Source organism: Arachis ipaensis, chromosome B3 (assembly GCF_059453495.1).
Source record: "Arachis ipaensis isolate K30076 ecotype BB chromosome B3, ASM5945349v1, whole genome shotgun sequence".
Taxonomy (NCBI): Eukaryota; Viridiplantae; Streptophyta; class Magnoliopsida; order Fabales; family Fabaceae; genus Arachis; species Arachis ipaensis.
The window spans coordinates 141,490,463-141,509,646 of record NC_142438.1 but is presented as its reverse complement, the minus strand read 5'-3'; the positions used below and the strand labels follow the sequence as shown (position 1 = coordinate 141,509,646).

Genomic DNA, 19,184 nt, shown 5'->3' with positions numbered 1-19,184 from the left:
CTGATGTTTAATAACAGAAATATATGAAAAATTAGAGATTACGGGCATTCCATTTTGGAAAACCACTTTAAAGAAAAGAAAAACCAATAGGTTCATCATTAACTGGCCTGAGTGGCTGAGACTAAGAGCATGCTGATAAATCCGTAATTCTATGATGAATTTTTATCCGAAAAGAGGAAATTTTAACAACTTATGTTGCACTTATTCATTGAGATTGCATGCTTTTGTGAATTTCCTTCTAATTGTGGCTAATTTTTTAAAAAGAAAATATGTTTCATACTTAAAATTGCTAAATTTAATTCACTTTTATTCCATTCGATACCTTGATATGTTTGTTTAAGTGATATAAGTTTTAGAAGGTTATGATGGCTTAGGGTTTTAGAGAAAAGACATGCAAATGCGGATGATTCATGACGAAATGAATACTGTAAATTCTCCAAGTCGTGCGTACGCTTCATCCTCAATCCGTGCGTATGCATCATAGGCGCATATGCATGACCTCTGGCACGTGACTCGCTTGAACGAACACGTTGTTGGCGATTTCAATCTCATTCTAGGTGCGATCGAAATCATTTCTGAAGCATTCGAAGCACGGATCAAGTGGGTTTTGATCCTGTTTTAGGGTTTTCGGGTGTGTTAATTTAACTTCCCTCTAATTTTAGTTTTTGATCCCGTTTTAGTTGAGTATTGGTTATATTATCTTCTCCTATCATCTGAGGTTACCCAGTTTTTATTGTTAGTCTATTGGTTTTTTTTTTTTTTACTATTTTTAGTTTAGGAACATGAGTTGAATTTCCATTTTTCTTTAATACAATTTGAGGTTTTTTATGTTTATTATTGTTCATTTGAGTTATTATTGCTTTCTTATCTTAATTGCAAATTTTATTTTTTCATTTTAGAGACTTGTGTTGTTTATTTGTTGTTAGGTTTAGGGTCCACTGTCGACAAGTTGCAATGTTTATATATTGATTCAACTGGGTCAAGGCAATTCTGACAACAGTCTGCATTCTATTGTTGTAGAAGGTCAGCGAATAGGTTTCGTTAAAGTCGGTAGCAGGCTCCGATAAGGAAATTCTCTCTTTCCATACCTTTTTCCTACTTGCCCAAAGGAGAGAACACAATGACATGTTCTAAGGCCTGAGACCGTACGCAAGATGTTGCTGCAGCAGCCAGCTGTTGTTCGCTAATGTCGATTATAGATCCTATTAAAAAAGGAATTACAGATGAAACACCGATGAAAATGATAAGCGGTCTGTTGGACAAACATGTTTGAGAAGATTAAAGTGCAAAACAGTGTCTGAAACGTTGTTTTATCTGTGGTTATTTTTAATTTATTGACAAAATATTAACTTGATGTTATAATCGTGAATAATAATTCTACTTAAATAGAGTACTAAACAAAATACTATATAAAAATTGTAATAATAAGGTATTAAAAAAATAAATATATTTTTGATAACCTCACATTATTATTTAATAACATATTTTTGAAAGATTTATCTATGAAGACGTGAAGATATTAAACATTTGGTATTTTTATTACAAATTTTTAAAATATAAAATTTAAATGAATTATATGAAACGATTTTACATCTAAAAATGATATAAAATAAACAATAATTTATAAATATAAATTAATTAAAATAATAAATGGTATATTTTATGGTAAAATTGTTAGAACGTCAATAATTTATTATTTTAATTATGTTGTTGTTATTATTATTATTATTATTATTATTATTATTATTATTATTATTATTATTAGTGGGAGGTTTGGTGTTGTCGATAATGATGCATGTAGTATATATTGTGGGTTCCAGTATAGGGGATTTGGGTGGGTTACCGAGGAGTCATTGAGGAGCTTTCCAATTGCACGAATCACGATAAAAGATAAAATAGACGGGTTAGCAGTGATGATGTGTGTTTACAGTGAACAGTATATATATTTATTTTGAGATTGAAATGTGTTGGGAATGTAATCTACTCCAGATAATGATTACCTAGCTAATGGAGGTTTCTTAATTTTTTTTGTTACCGTGTCAAAAAAGTAACATCTTATTATCATGTCCTTTGAATCAGTTTTTGATTCATTTATATTGATTTTTTATTAAGAAAAAAAAAGAATTTAGGAGAAATGAAAGTAAATATCCTATTTTTCTCTTCAATTGAGTAGTAGTTGCATCATGTACCCAAAAGACATTAGAAATTATATGAGGTGTTTAGTGTCTGGCATTTTTTGTATGACTTTCATCATAAAATAATAGCCAAACGTTTACGCTGTGCTTGGTTGAGAATACTAGAGACAAGTCATATTTATTGAAAAAAAGAAAAGGCTAACAAATCAATGCAAACAGTTATATATTACTCCAAAAAAATGAGCCGCGTTTTGAATGAAATGTAAGGAAAAATAAAGACTTTGACATATTTGTAATGAATCCTGCTAGGGAGCCAATGGAATATTTGTACAATGTGTACAATAGGCTATGAGTTAAAAAATGAACATCACTCATACTATTCAGAATAATCATCCGGGTACCAGGGATAATAAACATCTCATGTCATGAAACCACTCATCCCATAAGCTTAAGCTGATTTTGGGGTTTACCAAGAATTGAACTCTTGACTTTTCGAATTTAGAGCTCTGATACCATATCATGAAACCACTCATCCCAAAAGTTTAAGCTGATAGGAAAAGGTAAAACTGATGGTTATATCTCTAATACTGAATCGGACATCCCTAAACCTTCATTGTACACATTGTACAGATATTCCATTGGCTCCCTATACTTCCTCATTTGTAATCTGTGATACGATAACAATGTATTATACTGTCGTTGTTATTATTTGGAATGAGTTTTGTTTTGTTATGATTTTGATCTCTATAGGCGGATCAACTTTTACTTTTTTTTTAAGTTCTGATTACCTTTTCGTTATTTACTATAATTAAAGTATACAAATATAAAAACACTTCTCTATCTGTTTTTGTTTCTATTATCCCAATATTATTTATTTATTTTATAAAATAGTGGACATTTAGGTAAAGACGCTCAATACGTCTTTACATACAGATATTTGATCTCATCTATTGAATAGATTATCATATATTAAATTTTTGAGACATGACCTAGATTAAAGCTTAAAAGTGATATCTTTATTAAAAAATGTTGTTATATTATTAAAGTTATTATTTTGATTCTTATCTCGATATTTTAAATTGCTTAAAATTTAAATTTTTAACAAAAAATTTATTAGAGAATTATTTTATTTTTATTATTTTTTATGAATTGTATAATATTATGTTTTTGTTTTTATTTCGTTATCATTTTAATACTTTTTTATTTCGAGAATTTAATAAATTTTTACGAGTTGAGTTTTTATTTAAAAATTTAAAAAAATTTTAAAAATTTTTTTCTTTTTTTTTATTTAAAAATTTATATTTTAATTTACTTGTTGATTCAATCTTATTTATAATTTATATTTTTATTACTAATTTATATTTCATAAAACATATTTTTAAATGTGGCTAAACAAACAACTTAAAAAAAATTGTTTCTAGGCTTTCCTACATCTCGTGCACTTCCTTTTTCAACCTTTGTGTCCCCGTGTGCTGGGTGCCCCTTTTGAGCGCACAACGGTTGGATCTCGAACATCACAGGCCGCATTCAGACTCATATCCATCGTATCATTGTCGCTGCATGCTTGTAGATCACAGCATATCTGCCTGATTCCGCTCATGCATTTCTTGTACAGATCGTCGTTTTTAGATCCGACGAACAACATCCACTGCGAAGTAGCATCTAGGGCTCCATGTCTCAACAAGAAACCCCGCTCATCAGCTAGTGCCGTCTTCTCAGTGTATTCGTTGACTGTCTTTACATCCTTCCTCCATCGTCTCAAAATCAATCGCTCGGGAATTATTTTTACGTGCTCGTACTTCATGACAAGAAATATATTCCTGCAAGGAAAACTTTTTTTCTCCCAAAATCCACATCGACAGACCAACCTCCCTCTTTTTAGATCGTACAATGCCACCACATTCTGACCGGGGAATCCATACTCCTCGACCGTGTACACCATGGTTGTTGAGACCCGTCGTTTGCTTATGAAGTTAACGATCGAGATAGAATCAATCTCCTTCTTCACTTGTGTGAATATGACCTTCGTGTACACCGATGCAGCAAACTGTTCCATGGGATCAAGACATGTCATCATAACGGGAACACCGTACATTGAACTGAACTGTGCAACCAGCTCATTGTTCCGTTACTCCTGTACTAGTAGCTCCAGATTCTACACAAGCTCTAGAAAAGTGTGCCTAGACAAGAGAAATTTTTTTAGATGGGAATTGATGCCTTCACAACGAGACGTTGTGCGAAACCCAGCGCAAAACTTACGACGCAAGTACGCATTTGCCCACATCTTCCTCTTTTCATACAGTTGTAATGCCCAATACTTATTGAGTAACCCATACTGTTCAGCAACTTGTGCCCATTCCCCCTCAAACTCTTCAACCTCCATGTCGGCATACAACCACTTGGCAAAGACATCATGGAACATCTACTCATTGCTGTTCGAGGTCACATTCTTCTGCAGATGTCATGCACACAACCTATGGGTTGCCGGGGCAACACTTCCCTAACTGCAGCGATCATTGATTCATCCCCGTCGGTCACGACAACAGAGGGCATCTTCCCACATATGACTTCTAACAAGTTCTCCAGCATCCACTTGTATGAACTGATTGTCTCATCTAAAACCAAACCAAAACCAAAAATCGTTGTTTGCTTGTGGTTGTTTGAACCTGAGAATATGACAAGGGGTCTGTTGTACTTGTTCTTCTTATACGTTGAATCGAATACAACCACGTCTCCAAAATGTTGAAAATCAACCCCGCTAGGACCATCTACCCAAAACATGTTTGCCAACATACCTTCTTCAGTCAAATTGTACCGGGCCATAGACATGGGATCAGCAGCTGCCTTGCCTTCCAGGTAGACTATAGCAACGTTCATGTCTCCATCAACCACCTTTGTACGTTTTGACCCATCAATATAGTTGTATGCGTCTTTCTTGGTAAAACCCAAACAAGAATAACCACCCGCAATCCCAGCCATGTACCCCACTCAAACTCTTCAACCTCCATGTCGGCATACAACCACTTGGCAAAGACATCACGGAACATCTACTCGTTGCTGTTCGAGGTCACATTCTTCTGCAGATGTCATGCACACAACCTATGGGTTGTCGGGGCAACACTTCCCTAACTGCAGCGATCATTGATTCATCCCCGTCGGTCACGACAACAGAGGGCATCTTCCCACATATGACTTCTAACAAGTTCTCCAGCATCCACTTGTATGAACTGATTGTCTCATCTAAAACCAAACCAAAACCAAAAATCGTTGTTTGCTTGTGGTTGTTTGAACCTGAGAATATGACAAGGGGTCTGTTGTACTTGTTCTTCTTATACGTTGAATCGAATACAACCACGTCTCCAAAATGTTGAAAATCAACCCCGCTAGGACCATCTACCCAAAACATGTTTGCCAACATACCTTCTTCAGTCAAATTGTACCGGGCCATAGACATGGGATCAGCAGCTGCCTTGCCTTCCAGGTAGACTATAGCAACGTTCATGTCTCCATCAACCACCTTTGTACGTTTTGACCGATCAATATAGTTGTATGCGTCTTTCTTGGTAAAACCCAAACAAGAATAACCACCCGCAATCCCAGCCATGTACCCCACTCAAACTCTTCAACCTCCATGTCGGCATACAACCACTTGGCAAAGACATCACAAAACATCTACTCGTTGCTGTTCGAGGTCACATTCTTCTGCAGATGTCATGCACACAACCTATGGGTTGCCGGGGCAACACTTCCCTAACTGCAGCTATCATTGATTCATCCCCGTCGGTCACGACAACAGAGGGCATCTTCCCACATATGACTTCTAACAAGTTCTCCAGCATCCACTTGTATGAACTGATTGTCTCATCTAAAACCAAACCAAAACCAAAAATCGTTGTTTGCTTGTGGTTGTTTGAACCTGAGAATATGTCAAGGGGTCTGTTGTACTTGTTCTTCTTATACGTTGAATCGAATACAACCACGTCTCCAAAATGTTGAAAATCAACCCCGCTAGGACCATCTACCCAAAACATGTTTGCCAACATACCTTCTTCAGTCAAATTGTACCAGGCCATAGACATGGGATCAGCAGCTGCCTTGCCTTCTAGGTAGACTATAGCAACGTTCATGTCTCCATCAACCACCTTTGTACGTTTTGACCGATCAATATAGTTGTATGCGTCTTTCTTGGTAAAACCCAAACAAGAATAACCACCTGCAATCCCAGCCATGTACCCCAGTATCTTAGACGTCGGCAACCCATACGCATGCATTTCATCCATGTGGGCCTTTGCGGAACCCGATATCGCCCGGAAACTTCGGAGCATGTGAACCATTCCCCTTGGTATCAATTCATGGTTATGCTCGAAGATTACTTTCCGAACCTTCCAAACCGAGCTTCCCTTATCAAGGTATACAGACATCAGGGCCTGGCAATTCGTGCGTGTCTCAGGCCTATGGCATCTCTTCCTGTCTACTCTGTTGTAGTGTTTTCCATCCCTTAGCCCAGCCCTATTACAGAAGAACCTCCTTCTCACTACAGTCCCATCTTCATCCTTTTCATAGTCTCCCTTACAGACCCCAAATCCATTGCATTTCCCTACCCTATAATAAAACTCATATGCACGCTCTTCACTTTGAAACACCTTTTTCATTATATCCTCTGCACTCAACCCACTCACGTCTTCATATTCACGACCATCTTCATCCGACAACAACTCAACCTTTCTTAAGTCATCCTCGTCAACAACGTCGTTGTTTGAAAGGCCTAACTCATTTTCACTTTCATCTGGAGACAAACCGTTTGCCTTGCCCATCCCACCATAGCACTCCATCTATTAAGTTGTAGAAGTTGGTTTTCAAAATAATAACTAATTGTGCAATAAAATTACACGCCTTTACCTCTAGCAGGTTCCATGCCACCAACCAACTTAACAAACTATCAATTTAACAAATTCAAGACCAGGAAATCAATAACCAAATCATCATTCATTCAAAAATTTAAAACACAACATTCGAATAATCATTAATCGAATAATTATTGAACAGGTATAATAGAAAGTAAGTGTATAATTTTTCCTCCAAACATAGAAACTGAGAATGTATAGTCAAAGATAGCATTCAAAGATCAACCGAAAATAAGAAAATAAGGCCATAATACAGATACATTCAAATTTCAATCTGAGTAAGGTTAGCAGAATCTGACTAGTAATAGCAGGTTTTAAGCCATCAACCATATATAAACCAAATCAAAGGCTGCTCTGGGCCAGATCTTATCAGAAGACATCATAATTACCAAAATACATCAAAGCTATCTCAAACCTAAACCTAATGAAACTGTAGACCACAAGGACAAGTTATACATGGAAACAAGAACAATTTAACAAGAATAAGATCTTCATAGAAAAACTCAGCAACCCAGTAATAGCCAACCACAATCTCAAATATCACGACAACAACAATTTACCAAATTAGCAAATTAGTAATTTGAGAAGAAAATGGCAACTCAATGATTTCAAACACAACAATAGGTACACACAACAACAATTTAACAAATAAACAACCACAAGACCTGAATAGATAATCCGGCAATTGAAATTGCAAAATCCTAAAAAATTTTGCAACTTAAAACGGCAGCAACAAACCAATTTAACACACTATCAACTTAACAAATTCAAGCAATGGAAATCAGTAACCAAATCATCATTCAATCAAAAATTTTAACCACAACATTCGAATAATCATTAATCAAATACTTATTGAACAGGTATAATTGAAAGTATGTGTATTTTTTTCCTCCAAAGATACAAACTGAGAATGCTTAGTCAAAGATAGCATTCAAAGATCAACCGAAAACAAGAAAACAAGACCATAATATAGCTATATTCAAATTTCAATCTCAGTAAGGTTAGCTGAATCTAAAACCAAGATGTTTTGAGTGAAGAATGAAAAACACATAGCGATAATTACAAAAAAAAAAAAGCCCATTACCTACTCTCTGAGCAGTTTCAGCAAAGGGGCAGAAGCATGATCGAGAGGGAGACCACGCGACGAGCACAACAACGGACCGCAGAAGTGTGGCTGGGTAAGATTAATTCATCCACTAGCAGTGAGTACTGACCTCCGAAGGAATACTGCAACCAGATGACGTCGCAGGTATAGGGCCAGGACTGAGACCCAACCGGGAGTGGTTCTTCCGGGAACGCTGACTGGATAGAGAGGCAAGTCCCTGACTGCAACGAACGGCTGTGTCAGCTCACTACTTGCAGCAGTACGTCTAAGGTTTCCATTTTATTTTGGGGGGAGGGAAGGAGATAACAAACAATGGAGAAGGGGCCTAGGGTTAGGAAGGGAGGCTTCTGTGTTTCACGCCTGCCCGTGACTGCGATGGGCGGGTGCGGTGGGTTGCGCTGGTGTGTCTACAGTTACCGTTTATTTTGATAGAAGGATATGGGAGAATTGGAGGAAGGGTTGGGACTTGGGAGGAGATGCATTCTGGGTATGCTTCGTGCTTTCTTTCTTTTTCTTTTAGCAGCAAAGCGTTGTCATTTCATGAGAACCATGCTTCCTGGGGTAAACAACAGATGGGAATTGGGAATGGGTTTGACTCACTAAAATGGCGGATCAACTATTTTTCTATGGGTCGGGTTTATTTTTCTTTGCCATAGTGGTTTCAATGATGTTATTCCCTTTGTTGTATTTTGGTTACCATAGTTGCAGTAATTTCTGGATTTTTGGATATTTATTGTAAAGGTCTGTGACATAAAAAAAAGTTTTTGTCCAACAACGAAAAAAGGGCCAAGGATTGGGCCTCTAATCAGCCAAAATTAATTACTCATCATAACATTTCATTATCCAACCTAATTAAGAGTCCCCTCCGTGGTTCTATTGAACTTTTCCTGCAACGTCTCTAACACACTGAATAATATGTCTCCTTTCTATACCATCTGTTATAATCACAGCTTGCCACTGCATATCTATATACTAGGATGCTAAGTTACTATCTATATGATAGAACTTACCTTTTATTAAAACTAATTCTTACATTTCAAAAAAATCCAACCCACTAATATCCAAAAACCTAATAATTATTCAATTTCTACGGTATTAGATATTTTTCTAAGTAATTTACTACAATCAGAAAATGTACGAGACATAAAAAATGTGTATTTAGTATACAAACGTCTTAAAATGTTGATCTTAGTTATTTATCTTAAAAACCCTCAAAACATTTCTTGAATCCTATAAATAAAATACAAGACATAACTAAATCTCATTAAAGAATTCAAAATTAATGAATTTTTTTTACTCCAAAGTCATGAGCGTGCTCAGTAACTTAAAATATTTGAAAATAATATTTTTTTAGAGTGAATATTCAATTCGATCATAATAATTTTTTCAAATGACTATGAGATTTTCGAAAAAAAATATTTTTTTATATTTTGATATTTAACTTTGTGAGATTAGTTAGTCTCTTTATTAATGATCTCTCTAAAATATATTTATGTGACATGTTAATCACTAATATATCTTCTATTTAATTGTTATAAGTAAAAGCAATTTAAAAATCATTAATATTTTTTAGTTTTACACAGTTGATTTAGCTAATATATTTAAAAGGTAATAAAAAAATAAAAAATAAACGGCCTTGACATTTATTATTAAAAGACAACGAGATACTCAACAACAAAAAAATTGTTAATCCTAGTAAGTTTTTAATGTATAAATCAATAGTTTAACATGTCATATAGGTTTATTCTGTTAATATAGAGAAAAAATATTAATAAAAAAACTAATCAATCTTATAAAAACAGAAAACTAATAGTCAAAAAAATTTTTTTTTGTTAAAAATCTCATTATTTTTTAAAATAATCGTCATGAATCGTTTATATTTTTTTCTCTTTTTTTTACTCATTTACTATAAAATACTGAATCCGACAAATGTATTGTACGAGGCAAAAGATACTTGCACTTCTTACACATGAATAAAGTTTACTATGAAAAAAAAAATTTAACATCTATTATATATATTACTAATTTTATAACAAAAATATGTCACACGTCACTTTTTTATTGTAATTGAAATCAAATTTTTTTCCTCTAACATTAAAAAGTTTTCCTCTTCTCTCTTTTGCTTTCTCTATCTCTTTCATTTTTCACTCACTCTATCTCTCTTATATATCATTATCGATGATTAATTATAAATTTGGCAATCAAAATATACAACATAACATTCTCTAATTGTATTTAAATTAAATTAAAATTAAAATATAACTATATTATATATTATATTAATATATTACTAACTACTTTAATAACTAAAATGTGTCATATGATACCTTCTTATTAAAATTTAGAAAAAATATTTTTCTCCAAAATTAGTAATTTCCTTCTTATACTCTCTTATCTACTTCTCTCTTTTTTTTCTATTTCTCACTATCATTTTTACTCTATATATAATTTATATTTTATATTAGTAATTTGACAAATCAAAATATGTCACCAAATATTTTTTATTATAATTAAAATAAATTTTTTTCTTAACTTCTAAAATTAACAAACTTTCTCTCTCATTCGTCTTCTTTATCTTTCTCTTTCTTTTCTCTTATTATCTATTTTTCTCTATTTTTCTATTCTATAAAAAATAAAACTAATAACATAATTATAATTTAAATAAAAATATTATTATATGCATATTTTTTACTTAGTTTTAAATTTTTACTGCTTATCTTTCTAATCTATATTTCACTCCTTTTATTTTAAATATTTATTACATATAATTTAGAAAAAATATTAATGTTGTGATTAAAGGTTAGAATCAAGATTCAATTATTTAAAAAAAAAATAAATTTGAGTTAATTTTATAACTATCAATATAAAATTTTTTATACTAATATCTAATTATATATATATATATAATATTATTTTTAAATAGCAAGCACAAAAATTAATCATTTCATTTGTACAATAGATTTAACACCTAACCAAGTATAAAATATACACTTTAAATTATATTCTTTCAAATTTTAGATAATAAATGTTAAAATTAAATATTAGTAAAAAAATTAAACTTTTTCATAAAAAAAACTAAAAAATTTATTATTTAATTTTTTTATCTATAAAAATCCTGATTTTCTTAGTCAACGAAGATTTTTGTTCTTTACTACCTTTTTATCAAAATAGTTTAATGCTATAAATTTTATGCGACATAAATTATAATGTCAAGACCGACATTATTTTAAAAAATTTATATTCTCATAATATTATTACGAGTAAAAATAGTAATTTCTTTTTTAAATGATACTATAAATACAAGTTAAAGGATCAAAAATAAAAAAGCTTGAACCAAATCGAAATGCTTTCATTTATTTTCTATCGTTTCTTATTCCCACTTCATTATCCATCCATTTTGTCTTAGAAAAGTTAACGTAAGACTTTTGTAATTTAGGTATTAGTAACTAGAGCGTCGCAAATACAGTCGAAGATAGTCGCTACAATTCAGATAAGAATATTTAAGGGTTTTAGATTTTTTTTTTCATAGTCATTATGATACCATAAATGAAAAGTATCATAATCATACTAAATATAAAATATATATTAAAATATAAAATATATATTAAATTTAAATTAAATTATACATATATTTATACTCAAATGCATAATAATTGATTATGATATATAAATAACATTTTTATCAGAATATATAACTATTCTTAAATAAATTAAGATTTGAGTCATTTCGTCAGGCTTTTTTATACAAATAAATAAAGAAAAAATTTTATTTCCCTAAATACGCAGGATTAAAAACGTTAACGAAAATGCACAGCATCATGTTTGATGAAGCGCACACAAAATGAAAAAAGACACGAAATCAATGCTGGCGTCCACGAAATAGTGCCATGCATGGCAGAGAAAGCGTTGACCACCAACCCAAGCATGGCAAACGCGAAGTGGAGCATGTTGTTGATGGCAGCCACGAAATGGATCAACTCTACACCGGCACACACGAGATGGACCAACCCAGTTCTGGCACATACAAATTGGACCAATTTGTTTATGGCGCCAATGAAATAGCCACTCCAAAGGCGGCACACACGAAATGGCAATGGTCAAGGCTGCAAGTTTCAGGTGCTCCAGTCCCGTATAAGCATGCATTGGGTGCATCAGGTGGCATGGTAGAGGTGAAGGAAAATTGTGTATATAAAAGGGGAGAAGGGGGAGAGGACCAAGTGCACCATCAGTAGAAGTGAAATAGGGGAAAAAAAGTTAACAATCGGTGCAAGAGAGAAAAAAATGTGTGCGGTTAATAATCTTCTATTGTGATTTGATAAGAAAAAATATAAAATGAGTGGTGGTGGAGGAATTAATGTGAAAGAAAATCTTAATCGGTTAGACGAAAATCATATTGCCGTGCATTTGACTCACAAGGTTGGTTTTAGTGAATGTGTTGTAATTTATTTTATTAGTTTTCTCGTTATAAATAATTTTATTATTATTTAATGTTGGTTAGTGTAAATTTAATTATGTTCTTCATAAGACTATGTTGCAGCTCACACGTGTTATGACGCCGCATGGCCCACTTGTTGATGTTTTCACCTCGGATCCGTCGGATCTAAGCATAGAAATCAGGCGGCAGAGACTTGAACTTTATTTATGACATGTAGTATTTCATTATGCTTCATTAATAATGCGTTTTGAGTATGACAATCCACTCATAAGCACTTTTTGTTGAAAGATGGCGTCCCGAGATGCACACATTTCACCTCTCCTGGGGTGAGTGTACCATAACACTGGAGGATGTGGTAATGCAGTTAGGGTTACCTATTGATGGTGAGCCTGTCAGTGGAACTCTAAGGTCATGGAGCAAGTTTCACCAGAGAGATATATGGCAATGGTGCCAAGAACTTATTGGTGATGTTCCAGTCGGGCATATAGGGACAACAAAGTTCAACATAAAGTTGAAGTGGCTCAGAACTCGTCTTCAACAGATGCCGCTTGACTTACCAGATAATTCTCTAATTCAATATACCCATTGTTACATTCTGTATTTGTTGGGTGGCATACTACTGCCGGACAAGACCAACAACACCGTCCACATTCGTTATCTTCCTCTTTTGGCCGATTTTGATGCCATCAGTACCTATAGTTAGGGAAGTGCATGTCTTTGTTGGTTATATCGAGCCATGTGCTTGGCAACTGATTACAACGTCGAAGGTATGGCTGGCTGTCATACATTTTTAATGTCATGGATATATTATAGGCTATCGTTCTGGGAACCCGATGTGGTGGCGCTGTATAGTTTTCCATTAGCTACAAGGTGTGGTATCGTAAGGCATATCATGTTTAATGTTGTTACATCCTAAATTTTGCTTTATTGTTGTATATACACCTTATTTGTGCCTTATGATTTTTCATCAGGTGGGCAGGTAAGAAGGGACATAATGACTACGCTGAACAAAGCGGTTGGGTTTCGGGTACCACTTATGCTTCTCCACTGTCATCTTCAATCTCATCGTCATCAAAAGTGTCTACCATCCCATCAACATTACCTTGTGGGGATCCAACACGGTTGGAAGGGGAGGTCCGTGCATGATGATTTCCTATATTTTATCCTCGAGTCACAAAGGTGTTAAAGGTGGGACTATGAGTTCTAACAATTTCCTGAACGGGTATGACATCTGCCAACCCGAAATTTCTAGCCTGCTCCACATTATTAGAACTAGAGGAGCTTCCACCAACATCTTGGAGATTCACATACAGTTCCAACGAGTAGATACTTCCAATGCTGCGATGATAAGAAAATATCATCAAAACATGTTGGTCAGATTTTATCTGTATTTTCTGATATGTAAACGAGTTGGTAACTGCTACTAGCATCCTGTAAGTCAGCTTCGTGATTTCCTTCTTTCCAACCATACCAGTATTCATCAAAATCAAAACTTTCAGTTCCTGCAATGGTGTTTGGGACGGGATCATTATCCAGAGTGGATCGCCACAAACAAATGTAATGCCTTCATATGTATGAGAAATTTCTCTATTTGGATATATCATGACATAGATATTTTTCGAAGCCATAGACACAACAAACTACAAACTACCGTATTTTTTGAATGAAAGTGAAGAGATGGGAGAGAGATTTTAGAGGTAGAATACACCTAAGCATAACAATGAATTCCAAGTATGGTTGTACTCTGGCTACCACGGCCATTTATATAGCGAAATCCAGACACCATTTCACGAGTAGTACAACTGAGTTAATCCATTTCGTGTGGAGTACAACTGATTTGGGTCCAATTCGTGTTTGACCCCTAGGTTTACCATGTTGCTCAATTTCATGTGTACTGCAGGGGTAATGGTCCAACTCGTGTCCGCTGTCCATGAGAAGCCCATTTCGTGGGCGCCATACACTTATTGGGTTACCTACACTATTTCGTGGGCACCAACAATGATTTGGTGACTTTTTCCATTTCGTGTGCGCTTCATTAGATATGGTGCTGCACATTTTCGTTAACATTTTCAACCATACGTATTTAGAAAAATAATATTTTTTCTTTATTTATTTATATAAAAAAGCCCATTTCATCATAAGAAGACTCAAATAAAAAATTATAAATATTTATTCAAATTGTAGAACTCTCAACTTTACTGAGGATTAGATGTAAACATTATTAACTGAACAAATGTATTTCTTCTTAACATTATCTTTTTATATTTATCTTATTTATATTGTCTATATATCTTAAAAATTATTTTAAAAAATTAATCTAAAATACTTTTATACCTCAAAAGTCACTCTCTCAATATATTTTAACCTTTTTTTTCTTCTGAAAATACATTTATCTTACACTGCTTTCAAGTTAAAAAAACTTAATAAGCTTCTTTATATTTGTTTTTTTTTATAATAATTATAAATATGATTCAGCCTCATTTTTTGTGTATAGTCATCTCACATAACAAAAAATGAGAATCTAAAAAATTTGTTTGGGTTAATTTTTTTTAAAATATATTTTAAGTGATCTTTTTTACTATGAAATTTGTGACCATTGTTAAATTAAGGCTCCTTTAACAAAAATGCAAACTAAAATTCAAAGAATAATATAATAGATTGGAGGCTTTCATGAATTAATGCATTAAAAATCTCATTTATATCTAAATTCATTTTTAAGTGAAACAAAGATATTGTTACTCTAATCACCAAAAAAAGATAGTGTTAATCTCTTTTTTCAAAAAAGAAATTAAAATTAAAATTTTTGCTCTCTTATTAAGGATAAGTATTGTTTTGGTCTCTAATATTGAGGGTCAGAATCGAAACCGCCCTTAATATAATTTTTTTATCTATCCTTAAAGTTGCATTTCATTTTAAAATCGTCATTTCTAATAATTTTTTTTATAAAAGACGAAACTACCATTTTTTATAAATCGTTATTTTAAATTAAAAAATATATAATTAAAAAAAAAAGACATGAGGGGAGGGGAGAAAGGGAAAAAGACCGGGGGGAGGAAAAGGGGAAGGGGCGGGGAGGAGGGGGACGGCGCCGGTGAAGTTTGGAGCTGCCGTCACCGTCGCCGTTGCCATCGCGAGCCAGGGAGAGAGCTTCTGTTTCTGCACCACTACTCCTCACCGTCGCGTTCTCGCCGCTGCATCTTGCCGCCGCTCCTCGCCACCTCACCGCTTCTGCTTCTTGCTTCGGCCTTTGTTTCTGCTTCATCTTCTGGTTTGTCTTCTACTTTTTCTGGGTCTGCTTGAGTGCTTCTGCTTCGTTTTCTGCTTTTTTGCTTCTGCTTCTGTATCTTCTGCTTCGTCTTCTGCTTTCTGCTTCTGCTTCTGCATCTTCTGGGTCTGCTTTGGCTAATTTTGATTTGTTATTTTCTGATTTTATCGTTGTTGTGTGTTGATTTGTTGAATCTGAAATTAAATAATGGATTTGTTCATTATAACCCCTAATTCCCTAATTTTTATTGTTGGTTTTATTTTTGTTCTGATTTTTGGATTACTGTTACTTTTTTTGTTTTTGGATTTTTTGTTTCTTCCTAATTTTTTGTCTTGTTCTTGTATTTGATTTCTTAGTAATTAAATTTTTGGTCTTGTTCTTATATTTGGTTTCTGCACAAATCTCACATACGATAAGCATTTCGTCATCATCCAGAAGCTCTATGTACTCGGTTTTGGGGACAACAAAGACTGGTCCTTATGACGAAGGTGTTAATGAAGATGGAAGGCAAAGAACGGTTTTTGATGATGATGAGCCTTCGATGGTGCTTTGAGAAGTGATGAAGGAGGACATGATGGCCTCTTGTAACTGCAATCTATGAGCATACTTGTCATCGGATATAGGAACGAGGTTACCTTCTTCCTTCTGTAATTAAATTTATAAATTTTTTATTTTTATAATTGAAGATGGATTTGAGTATTTTTAATTATTGTAATCGGATGTTGTTAACTATATTTAAAAATTTAAAATTTTGAGTTTTGTTAATAGAAGAAGAATGTTCTTCTGGAAGAAGAAGAACAAAGAGAATTTGTTCTCCTGGAAGAAGAAGAAGAACAAGAAGAATGAAATGGTGGAAAAAATAGTATTTTTGTCATTTAGAAAAAAATTTTATTAGAAAGGACGATTTTAAAATGAAATGTAACATTAAGGACAATTCTAAATAAAAAATACTATTAGGGACGGTTTCGATTCTGACCCTCAACGTTAGGGATCAAAACAATACTTATCCCTATTATTGACGGTGTTATTTGTTCAATATGACTGAACGACTTTTTTTATTTAGTATTTATGACTAAACAACTTTGATCTATATTTTTTTTTAAAATTAAAAGTCAGACTCAAATTTGAGATTTTTAGATAAAAATAAAAAAATTATATCATTTGAACTATAACTTTTTAGAAAATTTGATCTATATGTTACTAAAGGCTGCACTTTAATTTATAATGAGCACTACTCGATTTAGCAGTGTTAAGATTTGGGGAAAAAAAATAAAAAAGAAAGAAGAAGAAAGAAAGAACATTGGGCTGCGAAAACATTGATTGGCAAATTGGCATGAACATGAGCTCGGTTAACAGCAATTGGGCCCATGGGACGTGGGAGTGCACTTCTTGCAGGCTTTATGCACCATTTTTTTTTTGGTGACGCTTTATGCACCATTTAGTTGCCCTCTAACTTAACCTTATATATTTTTTTTTTACAAAAAATATGAGACTCGAACCCGCAACCTTTTAATTGAGTATGGGAAGACTATGCTATTTAAACTATTACTCATTGACAACTTAACTTTATATTTGATTCTTCTAAATTTTAAATTTTTATTTTAGAGAATAAAATATAATTTTTCACTTTTGAATAATTTTTTTTTATATTTTTTGTCTAATCTATAAAATAAATAGTGAAAGATAACACTTTTCTCTTTAAAATAAAATTCAAATTTTAAAAGATTCAAATTCTATTTAATTAATTAAGAATCATGTCAATCATGATTATGTTAAGGTGTGTGCTATGGTACTTATATATATTTACCTAATTTACTAAAAAAAAGAAAAATTAATATTTAAATTAAAAAATATAAAAATAAATAATTTTTTAATATTTAAAACTTATCATAAAAAACAATTTTAATCATTTCAACACCAAAATTAGAAGCACCACAGAATTTGCCTTATGTTAAACACCCCATGTTTTAATTTCAATACGACAAAAATTCCAGTAGAATCTAATCTTCTGTTGAGTCTCTGCGTCGCAACTCAATATTCCTCCCACAAGTGGATCCTGATAACTGGAATATCCAACGAAAATCCAGTTGTGTGAAAAAAAAAAAAAAACCGCTCAATTCAATCATGCATCATCCCAGTTATATTTATTTTTCACTTAGATATGAACGAAATATAAGCGATTAAACCTCTACCACAAACTCAACCCAATTTAATAAAAGACAAGGTAGGTGTTACAAGATTTTTTTTTAAGTATGTGTTATTTGTTATAAACTGATACTTTAATCCAATTAGTGAAAAATTTACAATGACTCATGACACCACAAATCACACAAAATAGGTTTTCTTAATTTTTTTTAATTTTCTTATAAAATGTATTTTTTATTATTTAATATTTTTTATTATATATTTTTTAATTATACTTAAAAATATATATATATATATATATATATATATATATATATATATATATATATATAAATTTATATTTTATAAGAAAATAAAAAAATTAAAAAGATCTATTTTTTATAAAATTTTACTATACATTCAAGTTTTTTTTAATAACTAAGTCCAACTAATGCTACATATTCAAGTCTTTTTGACAACTAAGTCTAAAAAACCAGTTTCGTGAGAGCGTTTCTTCTTCTTGGCGTTTTTTCTTCTTCTTTATGCTCCTCCTCCTTCCTCTTCATGTAGTTGTTGTAATATGTATTTTTTTTTCTTTTCTTATTGGATTTTTTTTCTTCTTATGATGATGAGGAGGAAGAAGAGAAGGAGGAAGAGGACGATGATGCTATATAAAGACACCAAACTCTAGCCTACGATAAGAATCACACTGAATTTAAATCAAAATAACACTGAAATTTTAAATAGTGACACTAGAAAAAAACTGAACTCCAACACAAGTAAAGAAACATGAATCATATTGAATCTAACTCATGATAATATCGAAATTTAGAAAGGATGACACCAGAAAACTCATCAATATGGTTTAAATCGCATAAAAAACACTACAACTACATATAGATTTCAAATCCAAGCCTATAACAAGAATTATACTAAATTTAAAACAAAATAATACCTACTGTGGAATAAATAAATAAGAAAGAAGTAACAAATATAAAATAAAAATATAATTATATAACTCTAATAGTAATATTCACCACAATTATTATCACAATATAATTAATATATTTACTAATATTGAGAGAATAGTATAAGAGAGTGAAGAATGTTTTATTACTATCAGTTATGTGTATGTTACGTGAGGATTTGTCCTCTATTTATAGATACAGAAATTTAAACATTCAACCTTCATTAATTCTCAATTTGTATTGAGAAG

At 32.5% G+C, this 19,184-nt stretch overlaps 2 protein-coding genes across 2 annotated transcripts; both read right to left on the bottom strand.

The window, feature by feature from the left end:
• Positions 1-4,577: 4,577 nt before the first annotated feature.
• LOC148572641 (protein FAR1-RELATED SEQUENCE 5-like) lies at positions 4,578-5,114 on the bottom strand. The gene has a single exon (XM_088507671.1). The coding sequence runs from the start codon at positions 5,112-5,114 to the stop codon at positions 4,578-4,580; it is 537 nt and encodes a 178-aa protein (XP_088363797.1).
• Positions 5,115-5,827: 713 nt separating this feature from the next.
• On the bottom strand, positions 5,828-6,967 carry LOC107633916 (protein FAR1-RELATED SEQUENCE 5-like). The gene has a single exon (XM_016337507.1). It carries the CDS (start codon positions 6,965-6,967, stop codon positions 5,828-5,830), a length of 1,140 nt encoding a protein of 379 aa, XP_016192993.1.
• Positions 6,968-19,184: the final 12,217 nt, after the last annotated feature.